Here is a 26,401-nt window from a genome sequence, read left to right as displayed (position 1 = left end):
CTGACAGGTTAAAACATTCAATATAAATGACTGAGAACCAAAGGGAAAGCACAAAAATATACAGAAAAAAATTCAATATGCCAAAATATAGTGGGTCAAAGTAAGAACAGAAGGGACTTTGGAGCTTCAAACCTGTCTTGACTATAACTTCAGACTAACAGTTTGGACAAATCAGCATCCTGTTTTAGCAGCCTGCTTGTGAAATATGGAACTTTAGGAATTCAGGGTTTTTTTCCCCAGTTTGTATGAGATTTGGTACCTAAGTGATAACAAATTTAACTTAAGAGTTATTCTCTTTTGCTGGCACAAAGTACCTTTTTTTTTTTCCCTTTCTTTTCTCCTCCTGTTTATCCCACTCCGCCATCCCTCCCCAACACAATCTTTCCATTTCCCATTACTCTTTACTTATTCAGCAAACTCAAAAGTACCATTCAGAATTGTTCCTAAGAAGTTCAGCGTTCAGCAGCACAAGATTTTCACACCGAAAGCAGGCAGACAGGTGCTAAAGAACAATCAGGAAATTAAGTGCCACTGTAAGATTTCTAATGCTTTTCCCATAAACAGTGCTGCAGCGTCCTGCAGTCCTTTAGCTGGACCAGAACAAGAACAGCCAACAACCCAAAGCGGTCCCACACATGGATGTGAATAGATGCCAATCTAAAAATGAAGCCGAAGTCTCACTTACAGGAACAGGAACTGTTGTAGGAACGGGAACATTTTGACTATACATGTTCATAGGCACCGGAACATAGACAGGTACAGGAATAGGCACTGGGACATACTCTTTTTTCCAATCATCTTCTATTAAAAGAAAAAACAAAAAGGCAAACACTGCCAGGTACTTAGATATATTTTACACCTGCAGTTTAGGAAAAAAATCAGAATGTTTGCAATATGTTCCAAGACAGTAACAGTTTAAAAAATCTGCAATGAAGAAATGAGTAGTTCCAGTATAGTTGAAGAGTTACCTGTCTGACAAGATTTTGTCTGCATATGAGGTTTACAGTATGTGGCTTTCGTCATTGTCAAAGGCTTGCAAAGAACTGCCTTGTTCTTCATTTCTCTGTTAGGCGTTGGAGAAGGTGGCGGTGCCGAGCCCTGCAGAGAAGAAAACAAAAGAGAACGTCCTGTTACACCAAACTGATTTCAACACAAAGTTCTTGATTTAATCTATCAGTTCATACTTTTCATATATGAGATACTGAAGAGCAAGCTCACAACAACACAACACAACAGCATGAACTATGATTCTTTAATTGCAAGCTATTCTACATTTCTAGTAATGAGCTGCCACTGCCAGGAACGTAACATAGTTGTGTTTGGCTCAGTCAGGGCTAGCACTTTTATTAACAACTTCTGGTTCCTTTTCCTTTTTTTTTTTTTTTTTTTTTTAAATTTAAGATACTCTTGAGATATTCTTTTTTACATTCTTGTTTAAATGAAAGTGCAATTTAAAGGATCTTGTAACTTAAAAATAATTTTAGCTGTAAAAAGAATTCACTACAAGCTAACAAACTTTATTTAACAAACAAAGAATTCACTATAGGATAACAAACTTTTGGTTCAAGGTCTAACCTATAACCTGCTATAATCCAAAGACCATGTTTTTTTTTTAAATTTATTTAGAAATAAAATATCTCCAAACAATTTTTTAATACCTAAAGTATGAACTTCGAGCTCCCCCTGCTGGCTCCACAATAGTGACAACCAATACTTGGGAACATCACATAATGCTCAAACTGCATCCTTACAGTCAACAGGTAAAAAACCTCTTGTTCCAGACACGGTTTTTGTCCCCTAGAACCTGTTTTAGAACCTGATTTGAGAAACAGACTGTCACTTTTATTGGGTCATATGTAGCAAGGCTAGCCCCACGTAACCTTTTCAATTCAGAAAGTCAAGTCGTAAGCACAGCAGTAGACCTTATTTAACAGGCATACCCTTTCTAAAATAATTTTTAAAATATTGTATCACTAATAGATTTTATATGATTAAAAATTTATGGCCTGAATGAACATCATTGGAAGCTATTAAACATGAAATACTAGATGTTTCTAACCTGACAGTTTAGCATGTCTGATGTCTCTAGGTACCTAAGCAAACTTATTTTCTGTGCTTTTCATTAATATATTTTATTATGCCATCAAAATACTTTCATCTAAATCTAAGATTTACCTTACAGAAACCTATTTGCATTAAAAAGGTGAGTCAATTTTTTCATGGAAAAACAGTCACTTCTGAGATCTTCCAAGAGACAAACAAATCAAAACAAAACTAAATTTCAAACAGAATACACTAAGCTAACAAAAAAATATTATTAGTAGTAATACTTTTGACAAGCTGACAAAAACTAAAACTCAGAATGAAGGCTGCTGCTCCACTCCTGATCCCCATCCTCCCTGACAGTGATCCTGCAAAAGTTACGCTTCCCCACTCCGTCACCTGCAGCAAAGTCAATCAGACCTTGAGCACCAATTATTCTACTCCTAGGGATTATAATTTAAGAGCTGAAGCTTTATTTTCAGCCTTTGAACACTGAGATACAACCTTAATATTGTAAATGATCAGTGAAATTATCTTCCCTTTCTATACTCAATAAATACACCTGATCAGACTAAACATGTCATGCATTATAGATGAAAAGTATAGCTGATGATTTCGTTTTCCAGAAGACACTGAAAAGATAAATTATGAAGACTAAAAAAATTTAATTTCAACTACTGATGTGAAAAAGACTGAAAAACTTCCTAAATTTATCGTACTATCATTCAAAGATAGTAATTTTTTAGCTTTTTAATAGCATCCCTTTAAGCCATCAGGATCTAACATTTTAAATACATCTAATTATGTTATATATGTATTAAATATATGTACTTACCGTTATTTTTGTTCGGGGGGTTTGACAGCCCTGATCTAAAAATGTAAGAAAACATTTTTAGAATTTTTTTTTCCCCTTTTTCAGAATCAAAGCAAATTTCAGTAAGCAACTCAGACAACGTGTATCATCAGGGAAACATGAAATTAACAGCACTGATTAACAGTGTATATCCCAGGCTGAGAATACCCGCAAGACTTCTCACTCGCAGGCACCTCACCACGCCGGCACTGAACCTTACACAAAGGCAAACACTACATCAGTGCTCCATCCAGATGCGAATATCGTCTCTTTCAGAAAAGTAAATGTTCAAATACGAAAATGGCCATATAAAGAAGTTGTGTTGATATAACTACATTAATTAAAAGGCTGATTTATTTGAACTTTGCCTGACATGCCACTTAAACCATGTGAACATGCATTCAGCCCCCACGAGTAAATTTATATGGTACCTATTGCCAACAAAGTGTGCAATATATTCCTCTTAGCTAGACACTTTCATCCCATTCTCACTTAGTTTCCATTTCACTTATTTCCTTTTAATTCCATTTATTTCTTTTTTCATTCCTAGTGCATTTATCTGCTGTCTGTGACCAAAACACATTTTGAAAAGAAGTGTTTCCACAGAGCACACAATGACAAACCAGAGCATGAGAGGGAAGCATTTTCTGTCCCCATCATGATACAACACTAAACTTACGCTTAACCTAAAAAGATTTGTTTTTTTAAAAAGTGGTTACAAAGCTGTTTGATTACCTGATGTTTCAGCTCTTGAAAAAACAATAAAATAAAGAGCTAAGATAAAAATAGCAAGCAGCGCAATGATGCCTCTGATGATAAAATAAAAAAGGGTAATCTCTCACACAGTTTATTACAAGAAAATAAATAATCCATGCACTTTACATTTTCCTTTTAAAGGAAGCATCTTGTTTGCCGTTTAGCAGCCATAAAGCAGCACATACCATAGTGTAAGTTCTCAGGTCCTTTTTGGGTTGCCAGGTTTGGTTCGTTCTGTTGACAGTAGAAGCGGAGCAAACAGTGCTGATCACAGAAGTGTTTCATTTCCCCACGCCACTGCACTTTCTCTTTGAGAGTTCCTTGAGACTTACAACAGTCACATCGCGCAGCCTTAATGCAAAGGAAGATTTTTGACATTTTTAAACAAGCCTTGGGAAAAAAAAAAAGTATTTCTACATTTTAAAAGGTCACATTTTTAAGAGTACTGAAGAATCATTACCACTACAGAGTTAAGTCTTGCTCGTGTAGGCTCCATGATAGATACACTATTTCTGCATATACACGCACGTTTATCACTTTACTTTCAACTGTTTGCTGGGGGGTTAACACCCAGAATTAACATGCTTTGTTTCGCTAAAGACAGTCAGCAAAAAAAATAATGTTATGCATCAGTTTTAATTAATGCCACTGAAACATTCTGCAAAACAGGAGCAGAAAGCGACTGAGACTTCTCAATGACTCTCTTGAACCAAGGACAAGCAGAGATTTCCCTTCCTTTCCCTAAAGTTTGGTGCTTTTTTGTTTAAAGTCACAAACAAAAGCTCTTCCCTAGGTATCAGATCAAAGCCCTTTAGTGTAAATAACTGTTATATTTTCATTATTTTACAAGTTTGACAATTTAAGATTCCAATTAATAGTTAGTTCTGCAAAGTCTATGATTTATAAACAACAATATCTCTTCAACTAAAGAGGATAAATCTACTTAGCACATAACTTGAAACTCAAAACTTTATTCTTCTGTATCCCTAGCTAAATATGTAAGTAATATAACTTTCACCAGCCTACATCATGGTAATTTCACGAGGCATCACTAAGACAGACATTGTTTTTCTCCAATATAGGTTCCACTGAATTTAATCAGCTATGCTATTAATTATTATCTGAACAGTGGTAACCCCAATTTCAGATCCTCAAGTAAGCAAAAATTTGTTTGCACTACTGCTCCCCTTGATATTGCTTGCAACCTCCTTAAAAAAAAATAATAGTCCTTTATATATACCCAGGAATCCAAAACAAGTCAACCTAATAATAAAGCCAGGAGAGTAAGAGGGAAGTTATGATAATATGCAACACAAAACATTAATATATAAAACCATACACAACACTGCAGTTATGCACAAGGCTCTGATGGCTAAAAAAAATAAAAAATAAAAATGGTCCAACTATAGTTCTCACAACCAAAAAAGTACAAATAGGCCAATTAGTTCAAATTTTAAAAGTAATTAGATGTTGAGTTCCTTCTCTGTATTTAAACAGTCCAGCACCACCCTTCGGCAACGCAGGAAATTCAGCTCTCAGTTGTAATTTTCAAATGTTTAAGATGGTATATATAGAGATTCAATTCTAACAGTATATCCAGCTTTAAACTGGGAGCAATTAAAGCTGTGGCTTCAGGATCACCTCACACCAAGGAAGGGCAGGTACTTCTTTTCCCCCCCGCTCTGTGCAGGTGTCAGCAGTAGGGCTCATGCACCCGCAGGGTACACAAGGTCAGAGACCTTACAGCGCTCTATTGCCCCATCCTCCCTCAGCTTTCATTACATCTGTCACTTTGACTTTCTGCTGATGCTGATCCAGAGCTCTTGTTGCAGCAGAGATGTCCTCAGTGGGACAAAAGAGCTCGGAAGCTGTGCTCTTGGAAGGGAGCGGGGAAGATGAAGTGTGGAGCGTTGCCAAAATAGCCTAGATTTATCAGTTCAGAGAAACTGTGAATTCACACCTTTAATGCAAATGCATCCTCCAAAGCCACCAAAAGGCTGAAATACCATTAGAAAAAAAAAGAAAAGAAGTGTAATTCACTAATTTTAAATCTCAAGCCCACTTAACACCGATTGTTAAGAATGACAGCTGACTCACATACAGAAAAGCCCACCTATTCTGACCTGCTGCACACTGCTTGACTACCAAAGCACCACTTTCTGCTCAGTTTTCTCTCTCCTTCAAAGAAAAGTGATAAATCTTGTCAAATGCAGTAACTACAGCCTTTCTGTAACTGTTTTCTCCCTCTCCTGGTTCTGCTCTTTCATTTAGGCCTTTGAGCGAGTGCATTGCAGTCTCTCCTGGGCTGCTACTACCGTATTTAGGTGAAAAAAGAATTTATTTGTTTCCACATGGAAATTATTATTCCTCAGCAAGGCCAAGAATACTTTATAAGGATGCTTCACTTCTCATCCCAACATTTGCTACACTGCTACTTCCATAATCATGCTTGCAGTCAATACTATACACCCTTCCATGCACTGAAGTTTCCTATGGTTTCCTACTGCTTGCTCTCCCCACTTCCTTGGATCATGAAATTAATGGAAAGAGAAAGTGTGAATTCATGATTTTCTGCTCCTTCCTTCCTTCCTTTCCATTTGTTTTCATTTGGGATCCTGGCACTATCCATTGATTACATCTCCAAAATCCCTGCCTTCAAGTCTGCTTTTTTATCTCTGTGTTTCCAAAAAGTCCATCTATACTCTGTGCTCCAACTGCAGATAACTCATGACTGCTTTTTGGTCCAATTCTCCCAGGTCCAACTTCAACATGTTCAAATAGGCATAGCGATCAGTATAAATCACTAACGCTTGCCCAAAACTTGGTTTAAAAACAAAGTTTTGACATGTGGGGCTTTTATTTACATTGTTAATCCTCCAATGACCTGTTCCTAATGTCCTCCAATGATTTGGACTGGTTATTAATTTGACCCAATCTTAGCTGTCTATTCTGAGTTCAGTCCACAGTAAGTAGGAAGCAAGAGATGTTTCCAGAGAGTGAGTGATTACAAGAGAAAGATCTACTATTCTGAAACGGTACCTACTTGAAATTGAGATGCCTAATCATACAACGGCTAAATTCATACAAGAGAAACTCCATGAGGTTGATTTGCTGCCTTTACCATTTAGATTAAAGCTGGCTCCGTTGTTTCAAACTCTACCACCGCTGACAATCGCTGCTACCTGAGCTCACCAGTCACAATAATTTCTCTGTGCCTCAGACTGTATTTCCCCACACCTGACCTCAGTCATCACTGTACATGCTCAATCCAATCAATACTCCACTGTAGCCCTGAATGACCTGTAAGAGCACCTCAGCTGTAGTATTTTCAGCAATGTTACATAATGTATATTTAAAGAAACATATTTCTGTGCTGTTCTCGGAACTGTAAACTCTTTTTCAAGGTACTTTTAATGCTCCGGTATAAGTAACATCAAATGATTGAAACTGTCATCAATCATCAGGCTACTAAAATATTTATATTGAAATTTCCCAGGCATTTTTCAGATGAACATCTAAACCATGGCATGCTATTGAAGTTTACAGGAGAAACTCTAATAACTTAGGGAACTAACCTCAAGACACCAAAAATTTTACCTCTCTTCTCAGAGATGCATGGACACCATACAGTCGAAATTTCCTCAGAACTTGGCACCAACCGATAACTGTAGCTGTCACCCAACACATGATTAGTACTGAACTATTCCTTTTACATTTCACTCCTTCATATTAGGTTTGAAGAACGCTTCTAGGTACTACTTCTAGATAACAGTCTGTTGTGCTTCTACCACTGCTACCTCCTTCTGCCTTTTGAGAAGAGAATTTTGACGGTCAGGGAAGCTCTCCCATAATACTTCATTGTTTTTAAAAGTTAAGATGTTTTTCAGATAATACTACATGAGAAAGATGTGTCCATAAAAAAAGTAGACAAAGAAGATGGAGACAAACACTTGTTTAATGAACATAATGCTGGTGTTAAAACATTACTAGGTTATTACTACTTATTTCTCTTCATGTATACATTCATTGAAACTCCAAAATAACAGGGGACATTGCATAAATGAGACAAAGCTCATACATATGTAACTATTCTTTTAAGAAGATAACGGACAAAACAGCAAATGAAGTACAAATTCGGGGAGGGGTCCATGTCTATTCTGTCTTCCTATATTTTGATCATGATCTATATTATCTATTTATGGCTAGGTAAGAACGTCAGCTAACAATGAGCTGCCAAATCTAAGATATCTGGAGTGACTTTTATAAAAAGAGGGAGAAGTTATCAGCAAGGATGTAAAGGAAAAAAAAAGACAACAATTTTAGCAAAACACACAATTTCCCAAAACCTATTACATGTCTTCCCCGTGTAATAAATCCCAAACTTTTCCCAGAACTGAATTAGACAAAAGCTTTAAGAAATATTTGGAAAACAAAAAAAAAAGACAATCAGGTAACATCATGAAACACTAGTTCCACTAGCAAGCGTTAAGATTCAAAAAGCAGAAGTATCTAACACTTCAGTATCGTCAGAAGTGTCAAAAGTCACTAGTTAGCAGCAAGTCTGCTTAGAATAAATTGCCTTTTCATGGCATCATGTCTAATTTTCCTGCACCACAGAACCAACAGCATTTCTTAAGCAGACTTAATGGGCCAATTAAGTTATTGTCTTATCCCATGTATCAGATGGATAACCTGAAATCAGAGTTTCCAAGTGGTTCTCAAACCTGAATCAGAGTACAAGTTCTATAGAAGTTTACGTATATGAAACTAGTTTGGTACGCACACCCCCAAGACTATATTCTTTGCCTAATCACCAAGGGATTTCTAAAGCATACCAAAGCTTTATTGGGTTCTCTATCAGAAAGCACTTTTTATGCAGGGATAAATTTCACCGGATACCCCAAGTTTTAAGGCATATAGATTAAATATTATTGTATGAAGTTAACATTTTAGTAAGTTTAAGAACTTTGCAGCCAAGCTTCGTCACCCTATTTTCACATGAGACAGAAGAAACACATTCTGGTCTTCAGTAGTTCTCTTTCAGGAATGTGTAACAGGACCCTACATATATTACCAAAAATAAAGACTTTACAATGTTTGGCTGTAACATTTCTGGAACCAGCCTTTCCAAAATATCAGATATGTCTTCAGATTCAGTTCTGTTATGGTAGGTAGATCATCTTGAATTACAGGACTTGTATCTAGACCTCTAACATTTCAAGCTTTTTATGGCCTTCCAGGCTGTACACAGAGTTTTGGTAAGGTGATGAATTTTGTACTGTCTTTTTTTGCAATTGCATCCACAACTGTAGTTCTTGTTTTGGTATTATCAGAGTAGCTTTTCCAGGATGGTCACACCAGAAATTTTATCCATGGTACTAATCGCAGGTTAAACCCAGTCCAATTTCACCTTTATTTCTTTCAAAAAATCAAAACAAAAAACCTCTTAAGGTGAACTTTTTGCTGGTTGTGCTTCACAAGGTAGTTAAGCTTCCAGAGATTTAGAAATAGATGCCATCTGTTCGATTAAAACTTTTATTAGAAATCCATTTGGGCTTGCTTTTCACTTTGGCATCCTTTCCACTGGGAAATACTGAACAATCAAAGCTTTTGCAGTTCAAACTGTGGGAGAAGGGAAAAGGCAAAAAAGGAGGCAAAAAACAGGAACAAGAAAAACTCTGCTAACCTAGTTTATCGTCAGCCAACTTAAGGTATCATCCAGCTGCCATTAACAGTGTTTTCAACATTCTGAATACACATTTAAGAAGTTCTGACAAGAAAAATACGGTATCAATTGAGGAGAAAAAAAAAAAATCGGAATTGTAAATTAACAAGTATACATAGTAGTTTCTTGGTTTTCTGTAACTCAAGACTTCCTTGCCAAATGAATTAATAAAATCAGATGGTAGAAATGCTGCTGCAAGATCTAAGAAAACTCAAATGATGAAATTAATACATTTGCTTATTGTGTAGCAAATGCTTTGCTGAAGTAAGCCATATTTGCTGCACAGTCCTTGAGATATCCTCACACGTGCATTTTTGGTTTTTTTAACTGTGGAGCTCTCGTCAAAAATTCTGAGTTACTTGCCTTGTAGTACCAGTCCTGAAATTTTTTACAGCACTCTTCACTGCAGAAATCTCTCACTACACCATCAAGTTCCTTAGTTGCTCCCTTTTTGCACAGCTGTGAGCAGTAATTACAAGTAACACATCTCAGTCCTAACCGTCTTGCAAAGTCTTGTTTATATAGCAGCTTGCAGCCTGGAAACAGATTTTAAACATTAGGAACAAAGTAATTTTTACAGAGAGATATCACAGTTAAGAGTTAAATATTGAAAATTAAATGAATACAACAGCTAACAATTGGGGCTTCAGACAAATTCAGGTTGCATAATAGACTATATTTCAAGACATTTTTACCTGAATACTTTTCCTGCACAACTCTATGGTTTCATGTGATGTCTGCATCTTTTTCAAAACACTACGCTTGAATCTGTGCTTATCAAATCCCTAAATAAACAGTCAGAAAAAATACATAATTTTCTTTTCACATGGACGCAGGCAAAAGCATTGACTTGGAATTACATTGCTCAGATACATATCCTCAGAATGCTAGATATCCATGCAATGACAAGCAGAGATTTTAAGCTAGACAACACTAGATACTAAGACAATACCTATCTTCAAGGATCAACTTATTTCTATTACTACTATCATTCGTATTAGTACACCAAACGACTTAAAAGACCTCAATTTTTTAGAGCACTAATAGGTACAAGATGACCTAAGAACTGAGAAGTTTCTTAAAAATATAACCATAAAGGAAGCAATGATCAGTACTGAGAATAATTAGATAATGACAGGAGTTTACACATGAAATTTGTGTCGGATTTGTATGCAATTAATCTTTTATTTTTTCTTTTCACATCAGGTGGGTTGTTGGTTGTTTTGTTTTTTTTTACATTTGCTATAGAGTCGTAATTTCAAGGTTGCCGTAAGGACAGCTGTATTCTTCAACAATCTGATCCTCCCTCGAGCAAATTAGAAGACATTCTAACATATTAAATGCATTAAAAGATGAATACTGTAGCTATTACGTAGGCTATTTTGAGAATATAATGTATTTAAACTACCTTAAATCTAGCGTCTATTCATCTGATGCCTAAATCGTATACCATATATCTCTGTAATTGTGCTAATTTTACAGAAGAGAACAGTATGAGAAGATGAAGTAACTGTCTATATTAAACACTGGAGGGACGAGGTAACATCTACACAGACCTTTACTCTAAGGTACCACACCAGTTTTTATCACCTCCCAAATACCACAGTACCACAAGCCTTCCAAGTGCCCCCTCTGCGAGGGCATACAGTCTAACACATGCAGAATTCTCTACTTCTGGTAAGTTACGAAACTCAATATGTAAAATACACGCTGCACTTCCTCTGGCATACAGAATATAAAAATACTATAATTATAATGTACTCAGTAATTTCAATTACGTTGACTTGCACCGTTGCCTATTAGGGTAGAATTTCGTATGTGTGAAACTGAGACACTATTTTAAAATCACAAAAACACAAGAATGCAAGTGGAAGCCGCAGCGGACAGCATCTTCCGAAAACAAGAGATTATTGAGGAATTTTAACTTGCAATGCTACAAGCTTTGCTAACAGATTAAATATGCCAGCAATGTCAAAACAAGTTAATTATAGAATACTGTACAAATAAGACACTGTAGGTAATAACTGTGCTTTAAACTGGCTTTTTTTCTTTTTTAGTTATATATCTGATTCTTTAAGAACAGAATAAAGAAAATTACTAACACACAAAACAGGCAGCGCAGAAAGAAAGTGCCAAATCAAGCAATCATCCTTACAGTGCAACTAATTCGGATGTTAAGTACACTGCTCTGAAGAAAATAATAATCCTGAAGACAGCAGTGTGTGCAAGCTACTCGTTAAAAGTACTCATTAAAGCAGTCAGTATTTTTTCCTGCTGGCTGTATCTCTCATTATTGTATGGGACACTGGATTCTTTCCATTTCTTTACAATTCCAGAGATAGCTCAACACCACAGTGTACCCTCCTCCTCAGATGTGCCTTACAAGAGCCATTCAATGCTGCATCAACCTTTCAAGATTATAGATTAGTACTCTACTTCTGATCAGGTAAGATATGTGCACCTGGCTAAATAAAGGAATGGAAAAAGTTGACATTTTTCTGAACTATAGAGAGTAAAATTGAAGAAGATACTGCTGTTGCATTAAAAAACGCTACCAGGTAAGAAATTTTCCATTCCATAGTCAAACATCTCCCACATCTCTGTGACTCAGGGAAAATAATGAGCAGTGAACATTAAGTAAGGGGAAACAAGAAGTCCAAATTTCCAGTCCTTAAGACTAAATGCCTGAAAAACATTTTTTTTTTTTATAGATCACTGACTGCAGGGCTTTTTCTACAGAAGATAAAAAAACCCATCTTTCTAAAACTTCAGATGTTGACAGAAGATTGTTACAACCCTAAAGACTTCTAAAATGAAGTAACAGGGTTTTCTTTCTGCAACATCTTGAGCAAAATCCTTCAAATTTGTCTGATACTTTTTTATGTCTTTGTAATACGTAACTTAATTGACCTGACCAAGGTTGCTTTAAGATCTTGTCACTTCAGACAAAGGGAAAACAAAATGCCTTTCTTTTTATAGGATGTATTTTAATTAGGTCCTTGGTACTCTGTGCATATTTAGGATAGAACTTTTTATTATAATACTATAGTTTTGATTGGAATGGTAAAACTTTCTCTGAAGTATGGAAAGAGGTACTGGCCTTTGTCAAAACAGACTGAGCTCAAACAACTTGGTCTTCATGGTGCACACTGTAAATCCTGAATCAACAGAGAAGCAGCCTCCACGCTGGCTTTGTAGATGTGACCAAGAAGCGGGTTTTAACTGACAGTACATTGTGGATGAATAACACAAAGAGCACTGGTTGTCTGATCTTTCCAGTATCAACACTAAAATCCTGAGGCTTTGGCCAGCCTAACTCCCCTGGGGACTCGGGAGTTCATGAGTATAAGCACTGTCTAAGACAAACGGCTGACAGCCCCAACATTTTGAACAAAAATATACAAGTAAAATCCTAAACTCCTCCGGATTTCTGCTATAACACCAGATATACAAGTTACAGCATGACCAGATGGAAATCTTCAGTGCCTGAAAGTGATTCTAAGAAAAAAACAGCTCTTAATAATTTCGAAGAAAAATGTAAGTGCAAGTCATTTGGTTCAAGCTACACAGGTAATCAATTATGTTCTTTAGCAAAGTTCTAACAGAAGACCACCCCACAAGTCAACTGTATCAGAAAACCACTAAAGAGCATCTTCAGACAAAGTATCACCAACTCAGAATTCGAACCAGGCAAAAAGAAGTAGCTGAGTATCTGCTAAATCAATGTAACATACCCTTAATTATGCTATTAGAATTCTGGCTTCCAGGCAAAACCCAACACAAAACCTATCCCTTTCAACAGGCCTGAACTTTGGTTTCCCACATAAACTGTAGAGAGAGGATAAGCATCTGAACAAATCCAACAAAGGCTTGCTGGCAGGACAACACACAAGCAGTTCCTCCAGACCTTCACTTCAGGCATGTTCCAGGTCAAGAGAGCTTCCTTTCTCTTGGCAGACCCAAGAACTGCCAGGCCCAGCCCTGCAGAGCTACCCACGATAGGAACATGTTTCACTTGGCTGTCCGCAGACTCAGTGCAAGCAAGCTACTAAGAACCTGATCCTGTTCCACCGGCAGCACTCACCTGAATTACGGGAAGTTCAGTACATCGACACATCAAGCTGCTGTCTCGACTCCTGAACACTAGTCTTGTTTTACCACAGAAACTAACATCTTTTATAGAATGTAATTGTTCTATCCTAAAAGTAATTCATTTTTTACCTCTGAAAGGCTGTACTTACTAGACTACCTTTCTCCTCCTTCAAGCTACGTACAAGACTTGTTGTTCTCTCACCTTGTAATAACCTCACCTGTTATCCTTTAACAACTTAATCTAGAGAAGAATAACAACAGGCCTGTCATATCACACGCCTGTAGTATCAAGAAGCCTGTATCATCACAAGCTACGTCTTGAAGATTTCTTGAGCAATCTTCCACCCACAGCTTTCTGCTGCCTTTGGTTGCCTCCCTTTGTATCGATTTGAACGCAATAGCCAACTCTTCCATACTCACATTCCTATCATATCCTGTCTCTGGCCTCACAAACATTACTATCCTTAGGAAAACAGATGCAATGCAACCAAGTTTGGGTCCTGCTTGGATTACCATTAAAATAGACCCCATCCTCTCCAAGTAACAGAGGCTGCGTCTCCCACCTCCTTCTTTGTCTTCTGCTTAAGAACCTTTTAGTATTTTATTATTCAACTTTTATACATCCTCAGTTTATCTTGGTATTTTGTGATATTAGATACTAGCTCCTTCTTTTCTCCTGCCTCTTATTCCCATTCAGTTACTCAGTTTCTGCTTGTTCTTTCATCTTTTGAAGTTGATTATTCTTTCAGGTTAATAAGAAGCATATTTATAAGCTTTCTTCTTGTGCTCACAATCTCAGCACCTTAAATTGTCATCACCACTTATCTGCAATAGCCAATGCTGTCTTTGCTTAAAGAACCATCTCAAACATCTTCAAAGACACAACAGTGTAATTAACACTGAAGAACACCAATTTAACAAGGACTACTGCAGTTGAACAATGCACAGGATTTCACTTTATATTCTTTACTGTGTTAGAAATTAGCTTTCCATGAATGAAAAAAATGTCAACATTCAGCACAACCTGTATTCAAACTAAAATTTAAATGACGTTACTTTAACAGTATCAATGTTCTCCCTCTAGAGAGAGAGGGAAGATAAACATATAATCTCTTCCTCAGCATAGCTTTACCTTTTGACTTTTTCAACTACAAGAACACTGCCAGAAGTATCAAAACCCAGGTTAACAAGTTAGAGTTTTCAAGTCATTCCAGAAGATACGCATTCGACAAGCACTAACTGGAAACTACATTTACACAGTCAGACTCTCCCATTTGTGGAACACCACAAGAATTGCCTCCTCTTCCATATGCATTTGTGTGTAAGGTGCGAATCTGTGCTTTCCTTCAAGCATAGCTAAGAGCCTTCACTTGGTGCTTCTGCAGTGAGGGAGCCTGTTAAGTATTTGAGAAGGGACTTTTCTGATTTGAATATGGACTCCATCTACCTGGACTTGTGCAAAGCATCTGACGCTGTCCCGCAAGACATCCTTGTCTCTAATCTGGAAAGACACGGATTTGACGGATGGACCATTCGGTGGATAAGCAATTGGCTGGATGGCCACAACCAAAGAGTTGCAGTCAACGGCTTGATGTCCAAGGGGCAACCAGTGATGAGTGGCATTCCTCAGGGGGCGGTACTGCTTAACATCTTTGTCAGCAACATGGACAGTGGGATTGAGTGCACACTCAGCAAGTTTACTGATAACACTAACCTATGTAGCGTGGTTGACAGGCCTGAGGTACAGGATGTCATCCAGAGGGACCTGGACAGGCTTGAGAGGTGGGCCTGTGTGAACCTCATGAAGTTTAATCAGACCAACTTCAGACCAACTGCAAGGTCCTGCACCTGGGTCAGGGCAATCCCATGCACAAATACAGGCTGGGCGTAAAATGGATTGAGAGCAGCCTTGAGGAGAAAAACTTGGGGGTGTTGGTGGATGAGAAGCTCAACATGAGCCATCAATGTGTGCTCAGAGCCCAGAAAGCCAACTGCATCCTGGGCTGCATCAAAAGAAGCGTGGCCAGCAGGTCGAGGGAGGTGATTCTGCTCCTCTGCTCTCCTGAGACCCCACCTGGAGTACTGTGTGCAGCTCTGGGGCCCCCAACATAAGGAGGACACGGACCTGTTGGAACAAGTCCAGAGGAGGACCACGAAGATGATCAGAGGGCTGGAGCACCTCTGCTATGAGGACAGGCTGAGAGAGCTAGGTTGTTCAGCCTGGAGAAGAGAAGGCTCCAGGAAGACATTATTGCAGCTGTCAGTATCACACTTGCTTAGTTGATTCCTGATGAGTTTTCACTGCCCTTATGTCTTCATCCTTCACGTTCCTATCTGCAACTCTTTAATGGCTAAGTTTATGAGACTGTACAGCTTCATGTTCACTTTCTTGAGCTCTTGCTGGAACCCCTCTCCTATGAAGACAGGCTGAGAGGGTTGGGGTTGTTCAGCCTGGAGAAGGCTCCAGGGAAACTATTGCAGCCTTCCATACCTAAAAGGGGCCTACAGGAGAGATGAGGAGGGACTCTTCATCAGGGAGTGTAGTGATAGGACAAGGGGTAATGATTTTAAACTGAAAGAGGGGAGGATTTAGATTAGGTAAGAGGAAGAAATTCTTTACTGTGAGGGTGGTGAGACACTGGAACAGGTTGCCCAGGGAAGCTGTGGATGCCCCATCCCTGGAAGTGTTCAAGGCCAGGCTGGATGGGGCTTTGAGCAGCCTGGTCTAGTGGGAGGTGTCCCTGCCCAGGGCAGGGGGGTTGGACTAGATGATCTTTAAGGTCCCTTCCAACTCTAACTATTCTATGATTCTATGATATGCTGTCTTTTGTACCTTAACTCATTTTTATCAGCAGAAAAGTATCTTTGAGCTTCTACAGGAACAAAATCTGTTTGGAATAGTCATCTGCAGCTCAAAGATTTAATACCAGACTACTAAATAAGACATCATGGCCCAAACAACTGCACTGTGACAGAGCTCTTTAACAAAAACTGCTGTGGCTCAAACTGATGACAGGGACACCCCACTGTAACAGTCAAAGCAGATCATATTCTCTCAAAATAACTCAGGCACCTCAAAATCCCTCCAAAGTTGATTTCCACTTTTCTTCTAATCTGATTTGTGGGAAAGGAATACCTTCTCTCAGTTACAACACAACTCTTGCAATTGTGAAAGGGCATTTTTATGGATCATGTATTTTACAGTATTTAGGATATGCTTTGCTTTTCATTTGTCCCCTTTTGCCAGGATACTCCAACTCATCACCAAATAAACCTTCAAAAGAAAGCCACAAGAAAGCTGATATTTCATGTTAGAATTTATCTTAGGGGGTCACTGCCAAAGGAAGTGGTCAGAACCAAAACCAAATTGTCCAACATGTAAGATAAAGTTGAAAAGCCACCACAGCATGCAAAAATTATTTTAACATGGTGGGCCACCGTGAGAGCTGCAGAGGAGGAGATAACAGCTCTGTGAAGCACAAACCCGAGAGCTTGTAACAGTAGAGTCTTATTATGCAAAACAGTTAAGCGTGGCATGAAATTTAACACATACTAAACATCAATTTTTTTCCCTAGAACTATATTCCATACTACTTCTATACTACTATATTCTATACTACTCTATAAATTTCTTGATAGCATTATGAGGTCCTGTTGTAAAGTAGCAGGCAGTTAGAAACAATAACATTTTGTTATTGAAAAAACAATAACATATGCCATAACATTTTTTATAAAAATGGATGCTTTACTACTGTCTTCAAAAATTTCTGTATGCTAGCCCAAATTCTGCAAATTATATTTTCAAAGGAGTATCAGTGTTTCTAAAAATAGGTAGATGGTTACATGTAGACTATAAAAAAGCTATGTGTAAACATCTCCCATAGCTCTCATATTTACCAATAACACCACCAAACGTCAGGAATTAAGAGGTTCAAGCAGGCTTGATGGCAAACCCCTTGGCCTAGGGGAACGCAGTAGCTCAGCTTGGCAGAGCCAGCGTTACCAACTTTTCCTCAGTGCAGTTCTCCACCTACCAGAGAAGCCCAGCAACTATAACTTAGCCTTAGCAACACTTCGTATCAAACATCTGTTTTGAAACCAGTTTGTTAATGTTTCTAGTAACAACAGGAATTGCTATAAATTTCAGGTAATACCCGAATTGGTTGTGAAACATTCATATGTAAGCATCTATATGAAGTTTAACACACTCATGTTCTCAATATCTGTAATGCTTTCACGTAAATCTAAAAATTGATTAACTAAACATTCAATAGTATACCTTACTGCACAATCCACTGTGCAGCAGTGGTTGGAAAAATGACACTCTAAAATCTACAATGCTTTAACTGAATATACGTCTTTCCTAGACATACTTAGTTCTCAGATCACTTAATTTCCTAAATTTCTTTTTCCACTTGCCAGCTCTCCAGTATTTCAAAAGCGGCTATCTCTACTTAGATAAAACATCAGAACTGTTCACATCGAGTTTAATTTGCAGAATCTGTAATTCCCAGAAACTTATCAGCATACTATCAAGATGACACTACAGTTGCTGGTGTCATAGCTGTCCTTTATCTGTATTATCCATTTGAAAGGAACTCCCAAGTATAAGATAACTGAGTTACTCCACAGCTTACTGACCTTCTCCTTCCAAGAAGCAGACTACTGGATATGAATCAATGTTATCAAAATTCACATTATAAAATTATTACAAAGCCTGTGTTATTTAAATCATAACACTTAGTTCTATTGAAAAGATGAATTAAATGCAAAATAAGTCTACAAATATAAAAAGTTATGGTGATACTCATCATAAAATAATTCTATTGCTGGATTGCCAAAGACTGATTTGTTCTCCTAGACCCTCAGAAGAGATAGATATTGTAAAACCCCAAAACTCAGTAACTTGAAGATTTCATCAGGATTAAAAAACTTGCACAGCCAACCCCAATTGTCGCTTACGTGATTACACATACATAAAGATCTACAAGCAACTTTGATCTTCTTGCTTTAGCATATACAATAGACATCTTATTAAATTTAGATACTGATATTTTGGAATGAGGCATTCTAATGGAAGAACACTGGGACACTTTAATTTCCAAAGCCTCAGCACCAGGGGAACAGATTAAACTCTTTCAAATAGTCCGTTCAGGTTGTTCATCCTCCACACGGCATCCGAGTTTCGGACAGAAATAGAAAAAGCATACTGTACTCCACAAAAGAAATTAATAACCATCTTTAGCACAAATGATAGGTCAAGTTCTAATTACATCTTATTGCAATGGAAATTTCAGCTGGTCACTGCATGTGTTTTTAACTATCTCAAGAGAAACACAAAGAAACAGAGTTGGAATGAAACTGCACAGAAATACTGATCCCAGAGACTTTAATATGGGTGCCAGGGTTTGTGTGTAAATATATACATATGTGTACGTGGAAAAAAAACCACCTCAGGTACGACGAATGTAAGCAGAGGAACAAAGACATCTTCAGTACTCTGCCTAGGCAGGCATAAGCAGTCAAGGGCTATTTGTGGTTTATCTCATATATGCTTTCCCATCAGTCTGCTTGAAGACTAACAAATAAGCACTCTTGCAGAAATTTCAACACCTGTTTAACTTCTGTTGATTTTATCTAGGAGCCTTCTTTTATAAATGTACACTTGAAATTTTCCAGTATTTTTCTTGAGAGTTTAATTTCTTCCAGAAATGTCAACAACTTTTGTGACTGAGCACCTCAGGTTATTTCTTCTCAAATTGTAATACATTGTCGTCTGGTGAAGAGTAATTGCATGCTCAACAAAATAATTATGTTGGTGAAGTTTCATGAACTTTGCAGTATCAAAACCAGCATGGCCTCCATATCCAACAAGCTTATTTGGTTCATCTACTACTTTTCCTACTTTACAAACAGTTGGACATATTTCTGGAAAAAGGCTACAACACCAAGGAAAAACTGCTGGTGTCTGGGTGCCTGGAAAATGGGGAAGAGAAATCTCTCCTCTGATGATGGAACTTCTATTTTTGAGCTCCACTCAGTCCATCTATAGACCTTGCCCTCTCTTCCCCACATCAGACCTGAACGCTGTTCACTCTTGGATTCCACTCTTTCTGCAGCAATGACAATCGTTGTTTCTCCTTCAAAATACAGGGACTGGGTTTTTTCTACAGAGCTGCTGTCCCGGGCAGAGGTTTGTTTTGATCAGGTAACACAGACAGCTTTTTTCATATGCATCACAAAGCAGAGCTAAGCTACAGCTAGCAGATATGTGCCATATTTACTCAAGTACTTTCTACTTAATGGTGCTTTTGACTACCCTTCCATTACTCAGTAGTTCAGATCACCACGGTAAGCTGACAAACTTTGTTTTAATGGTACCATTTGGTGTATTGATCCTCATAAAAATCACCTTTGCTCTCAAGCTGGCAGTTCAACACATGCAAACTCAGGACCCACACTAAGACATCCAGCAATGGATGGCCCCCTTTTGGTAACTGCATTAATGCAAGAGACTGTGTTTTTATTTACTTCCTTCCTCAGATTTTCCAATAGGAAGTGCAAGTCGTCCCTTACTTCAAGCCTCCTCATACAGAAATATATCTACAGCAGCCGTAACATGGCATAGCTCACATTATGAATCGTACTGACTTTGTTGTGACAGCCACCAGCGTTTAAAATGAGGGAGTCTTAAGTGTTCACAGTAACAACAGCACATACTGTGATCTCCAGGCCAAAACCAGTTTGCTCTTGTCTTTGAATATATTCTGTGGAATTGTTTATTCACAGAAACAATTTCTAGATAGATGTTATTGAGCACTACAATGATATGCTGTAAAACCGGGCCTTGCTTTGTCCTTTCTTCCTCTCCAGCTAACACTTTGCAGTCCGGAACGCAAGAAGAAAGTAATGATGGCAAAGAGACCTAAGCCACCACACTCCATTCATCAGAAAGAAAAGATTGCAGAGTCCAGCGCTATAAGGGAAGGGCATGGAGGGAAGGCTACCTCCAGCCCCACACTCCAGCCTCTCCAGGTTAACAGCATCCTGCTGCAAGTCAATTGACACACCTGCTGTTTAATCTGCTTGAAAGCTGAGAATCTTTTCAGCAAGGTTTATCAAATGACAGAGAAAGCATTATTACTATAACTAAAGAAAGAAATATTCACTCTAATCTTCAGAGCTAGGTCATCCAATCTTGTAGTTAAACTTCTAAGATCAGTATTAAACACAAGTATCGCAGAAGTGGAAAGGATAGGTTCTTATTAAGACTGTATTTTGCTGTTTCTATTAAAACAGTCAATATTCTAATGCAACTTAAAAGAATCCTATGCCCATATACCTCCTTTTTAGTTTGTTTTCTTTTGGAAAATCCAAATCATTAGTCAGGAAAATTCTAATGACAGTAATCACCATACATCAACAGGCATAATTCATGTTATTGCTTGAATAACCATCCTAAGCCAACGCCGAAAGAATTTCCACTGTTGTATTAACCTTGAAAATACTAATCAAAGAGAAAGCTTGGTATTCCTCAATGCAGTTAGTGTTGGCATAGACTCTGCTGCATAAATTTCAAAAAAAAGAATTTATGCTTAATTTTTTTGTGTGCATGTGTATGTGTATGCATTTATACACACACACTTAAGAATGTTGCCCACTCTTCCTTAACCTGGAGTAAGTGGTGAAAAACTCAAAAAAAGACCATAAAAGCAGCTCAGATAAATTAACAGGTGCATGCACTAATAATAACAGGTACATGCACTTAATTAATAATAACGAAGAAACTTCTGCTTCAGCCTCAAGTACAACAGAATGAGTTGTTACCTTAAATACTAACACAGTAAATCAAGTGCAGTAAAACTACAATGACTGATAGCTTAGAAAAAAACCCAAATACATACATACCTTCACTACAAAATGGTCTTTTGATGCCAGAGAAATTCACCGTCTCATGCAGCGTTTTCTCCTCTTGACAGTATTCACAGTACGTAACTATGCAGTGCAGTTTCTTATAATCATCAGAACATGCTCTGCTGCAGAACTGAAACACTTTGTTCTAAATGCAAAATTGCAAAGCATCACAAATAGGGTTAATGGATTAAGTCTTAAGATCTGGAGAGTGCAACTTTAAATAATAGTTTGCCATTAAGACACAACTTTAACATGCAAAGTAAATGGAACTGCAAACACACAAAACTCACTCAAGGTGGCTGAGTGCTACAAATACTCATCATTTCATATGAAAATGATAAACAGAAAATACGCCAATAAACTTAGCATATCCTCTTCAGATACTTCTCTCAGCTCAGAGAGAAGTGTAACAACGGTCTATCAATAACTGAGTATTATACAATACAATAACTGATTAAAGCAGATTTCAAACTTACAGCTGACACGAGAAAGTACACTCTTCTTTGAATTCCATAGATGCTTTTTTATTTGTTATTTATGAACAAAGACATCTCCTTGTATCCATACTAAAGTTAAATAATACTCTCCAGAACAAGGTAGATTTTATTAACTTACTTTTTTAAGCTTCAATACCTTATAAAATAGCTATCTAGAAAAACTGTACTGTAGTTACAGGTTTGAACTTTTAAATACTTCATAGTTCTAAGAATAACACAAAGAAACCCCTTACCTCCCATTCCAGTACTTCTGGCTTTGAACAAAAAGAACTTTTGCAATAATTGCATTTCAACTGAATATCACTGGGAGAGACAAACTGACCATTTGTTGAAGACTGCACACTGAGAGTCTGAAAAACATAAATAGATATACACATCACTAAAAAAGAAAGTTACTTTTAAAAGGTGTTTTTCAATTAAGCCTATAGTGTTTGAGAATTTAGGAGTTATAAATAAACTCACAAGTATTTCTGGCAAAAGCACAGCAGGTCAGTCTTTTCCCTTAATTCCTTCTCCCTTGTCATCTTAGGTTTTCCAACCTCGAATCTTTACCCTTGCTTCCAGTGTCATTACTTTAGGTTGTATTTCTTTTACCTTACCTTTCTAATGCCTGTTATTTAAGGGTAATGTATAAATTAAAAAAAAAAAAAAAGTCTCCCAAACCAGAACAGCTATTAATCACAAAACATGTATTTTCAGATACACACATTTCACAGCTTGTCTTATTTTGGTCACAGAAGTTCAGACAAAGACTTACAAATCATTTTCAAATCCAAACCTCACCAAGGCAGATCACCAACACATCACTGAAGCATACCACTTGAAAACACAAATACTAAATAAAGTAAAAGGCGTTCAGCAAGAAACGCTGCATCTACCCAGATTAAGAGAAAACCAGCTAATAGTCCTAGCTGGCCTCAACTACCATGGCAGGAAGATCATTCAAGCATTCAATCATTCAAACAGCCAGCACCTAAACAATTTAAAGAGTTTTCAGACCGAGAAAAATACTACAGATTGGATGTGTAGGTATGAGAATTTAACTCTGTAACTGAAAAATTCACTTAATGCATTTCTGAGGCAATCAGTAGATAAAGAACTCAATTTTACAGCACCTGTAGTCTTCCAGTAGGTATTACAAGACAGAACACAATCCTTTGCACATCTAGGTCAAGCAACAACTATTGGTGTATTACACGTGATGTTCAAGACAAAATCTGAATTAATAATGATCACAGTCACTTGAAGACTCCAGAGAACAATTTTTTTACGTCCATCTTCTCAACAAACCTTCCCACAGTGTTTGCAACAACAACAAAAAAGTATTTAAAGTTCTCTTCAAACAGATTTGTTACTACCTCTCCACCTCATAACAGTGAAAGTGTAAAACATTTCTGTTACACGATACTTTGGACTGTCACATTACTAAGGGTTCATCTACAAGAACCCACTAAAAAAATAATTGTAATAACACTGATTGCTGATATAAGCCTTCACATAAGCAAACTGGTAGTGCTGAGTGCTAGCTAGCAATGCAAACAGTATCTTTTTAAGCAGATGCACTAATTCTGTATCAGGAGCTTGCAGACATGAAGTAGTCATGCACAAGTCCCAGCCACAGACAGGACCTGAGAACGAAACGCCACATACTGCAGAAAAGACGCCACCTTAATCCCAATGGATAAACCTTTATCCCCATTGTCCCGTAACAACTTTAACGCAGTCTGATGCCCACATACAGCAGTCATATCTGTCCCATTATATCCAGCAAATGTCCCTGTGGTGGAGAGAGGTTTGCTAGACTTTGGCTGCTCTAAACAAGCAGCTGAAGACTTGTACTAACATGGGAGCCACAAAGGCATTTTAAGTTCAAGGTCTAATCTGTGCACTCCTGCATTTGCAGGTTTCCTCACAAAGCCAACACTGCGCTCAACATGCCCTGCCGCATGGGTTATGTATGCACAATGGGTTATGTATGAACAACCTGAGGTTCCGGTTGAAAACAGTAAGAAAGCAAGAAACACGTATACCCACCACCTCCGGTTCAGGAACGAAGGAAATGTTAAAGAACTAGCAGATGCGACAACGTGTACAGAAACACTGAAGACAGAGGGAGGAATGCAGATGAAATACATTAAGTGCTCATCAAACGAAAAGCAAATGTATTTTTTGATATCTGTAATTACTTTTAAATATAGGACCAAATCCCCTATTGTGAGGGCCACAAGTTAAAAGTAACACATGGTTTTTTTGTTGTTTTCAGACATATGGTAGTGTTAGCTTCTTTTATTTCTTTCCCCTACTGTGTGCTGTGGTAGAAATTCAGGCCCTACACAGTTTAGGCGGCTGGTAATTGAACAATAACAAAAGCTAGCAATGGGAGAACAGAGTTTGAGACTGTTTAAAATTAAAACTTGTTTTAAAGAATACTTACATCTAACTGTAGATAAAAAAATCTAAACAATGAAACATTACTGCTTCTAAAACAAACCCAACATTTTTTATCAAAAACTCCTACAGTTTTCCCACAGAAATCAGTGAAGAACTGAATTCATGTTGCTGAAAGCTCTAAACCAAGCAGAAGATGGTTGTAAAACCAACACAGTTTTGTATGCCTCCTTGAAGTTTCTATTATCCTGCTTACAATTAAGGACTGCTGTATAGTGTTTCAATGAGTCAAGATGATACGCATAGTATTCTCATCATCTTGCTTTGCCTCTAACTTACAAGATGCTTAGAATAGGTAATATCTTTAGGAATTATTTGGGAGCATTATTACACAAAAAGAATAATGCAGCAAAAAGATCATAAATTCATTAAAATCTTTCAGAGGTCACCCTGAACAGCAAGGTTTTATCAACATTGTGCTTCATCAAAGGTATCTTCGAAATTGTATATATATATATATACACACACACACATATATATACACACTCTTTCAAATATCTTAAATTCAATCAAAAAATAGTTATGTTTAATCTGACTTTTCTTGAGCCTGCCCTGAACAACCAGAGCATGGGAAGTGCCAAGCAAAGCGAAAAATCACTGTAAAGCCCTTTTCAGCCTCCAGACTGCTCTAAACTGCCAAATTACTAATGAACAGTAGGCAAACACAGCCTAGGACTCTTCTGAGAAGACCAGCATAGCAGCACAACTTCTGGCCTGCCCCTGCCACCACAGCATAAGCAATAGAGGGGTTGTCCCTGCTCACAGCAACACAAAATCAAGTTGTAGAAACATTTCTGTACATAGAATGTGTACGCGGAAGGGCAGTCACAGCCAGACTGTGGTCAGTTTTTTCCTAGATGAGAAAAAATAACTGTGCAAGAAAGAATGTAAGGTATATAATGAAGAACACTTACAGACGCCATAATGATGGTGAAACAGCACACATTAGTGCATAACCAGCATGAGTAACCTGCTAAGAAACACAGTAATTATACTTCCTACACATGCTGGTTCTACAACTCTCCAGATAGAAGAAAAAAAAAAAAAAAAATCGAAGCTTTAGCACAAGTTTTATGAAAATTTTGCATAGATTCATGTTTTGCAAGATAGCTTGCACTTCAAGATACTTACACATTTGCTAACTTTGGGAAGACACTTGTGCTACAGTTTCCATGTTCACAATAAATAAATTAGCAGTTTATTTTTCCTTAAGAGAGAAGTTCAGAGGAAGATCTTCCGCTGACCCAGTAAAGGTACTGATAGCAAAACTGGCTTAAAACAATACAACTTTGGAACAGTTCTGTCCTTAACTCTGCAATAAATCCTCCAAGACACAGCGTGAAAGAAGACAAGATACAGTCATACTACTTTATCACCAACGACCAAATGAAAAAAAAAAATAAAAAAATCACATCAAGCAGACTATTCTCACTCTTTTACCCTCTTTCTTACAAGGATGAACGCTCTTACAATTTGTCTGCACAAAGGAGAATATAGATACGAACATAAGTTGCACAACGAGCAGCTCAACTGAATCTTTCAAATATTTTAATACATTAAAACAATATTTAGCTAGAAACAAAAGCTTATTCATAAAATAAAATGACCATCAACCCTAAAGTACTGTAAACAAATTGGGAATTTAAATATTCCAACCATTTATAAACCAAAAGTCCTAAAATTTTTTCAGAAGGCAGACAGACCTGAAACAGCAGTTATTCTGTTCTGAGAAGGGTAACCCCTAACAAAGAAAAACGTAATGGAATAACAGGCACAGCAAGAAAATGTGATGAATATAATGACAGAAAACTAAAACAAGAGTTATCTGCATTAGTAAACAGTGAAAAATATCAGCACCATCGTAAATCAGCCATTTTTTCCAAAGATCACTGCAGAAAGAATTGCAATTGACCAGATTAAGCCATTTTCTCAATTTAGGTTCAATGCCTTATGTGTCACTTAAGTATGAAAAAGCCCCAAGGGAACACTTACAGTCCAATGCTCACGTTGTGCTGTGCCGTCCTTTCCATCTAAATACTAAATGAACGGAATAAACAAGTTGTTCTCATACGA

At 37.5% G+C, this 26,401-nt stretch overlaps 1 protein-coding gene across 9 annotated transcripts in view; it reads right to left on the bottom strand.

The window, feature by feature from the left end:
- Positions 1–26,401, bottom strand: part of ZMYM2 (zinc finger MYM-type containing 2) — a 93,145-nt gene that overhangs the window by 14,870 nt on the left and 51,874 nt on the right. For all 9 annotated transcript variants that reach the window (XM_063330877.1, XM_063330939.1, XM_063330932.1 and 6 more), the window contains 7 exons: positions 22,114–22,230; positions 21,378–21,528; positions 9,741–9,913; positions 3,838–4,003; positions 2,879–2,913; positions 969–1,098; positions 686–801 (listed from right to left, as the gene is read on the bottom strand). In XM_063330877.1, coding sequence (XP_063186947.1) covers positions 686–801; positions 969–1,098; positions 2,879–2,913; positions 3,838–4,003; positions 9,741–9,913; positions 21,378–21,528; positions 22,114–22,230 — 888 coding nt within the window. The remainder of the gene's footprint in view (positions 1–685; positions 802–968; positions 1,099–2,878; positions 2,914–3,837; positions 4,004–9,740; positions 9,914–21,377; positions 21,529–22,113; positions 22,231–26,401) is intronic.

This window comes from Chroicocephalus ridibundus, chromosome 1, assembly GCF_963924245.1.
Source record: "Chroicocephalus ridibundus chromosome 1, bChrRid1.1, whole genome shotgun sequence".
In the NCBI taxonomy this organism is placed as follows: Eukaryota; Metazoa; Chordata; class Aves; order Charadriiformes; family Laridae; genus Chroicocephalus; species Chroicocephalus ridibundus.
The sequence above is the reverse complement of the archived record's forward strand: the minus strand, read 5'-3'. Positions and strand labels throughout refer to the sequence as shown.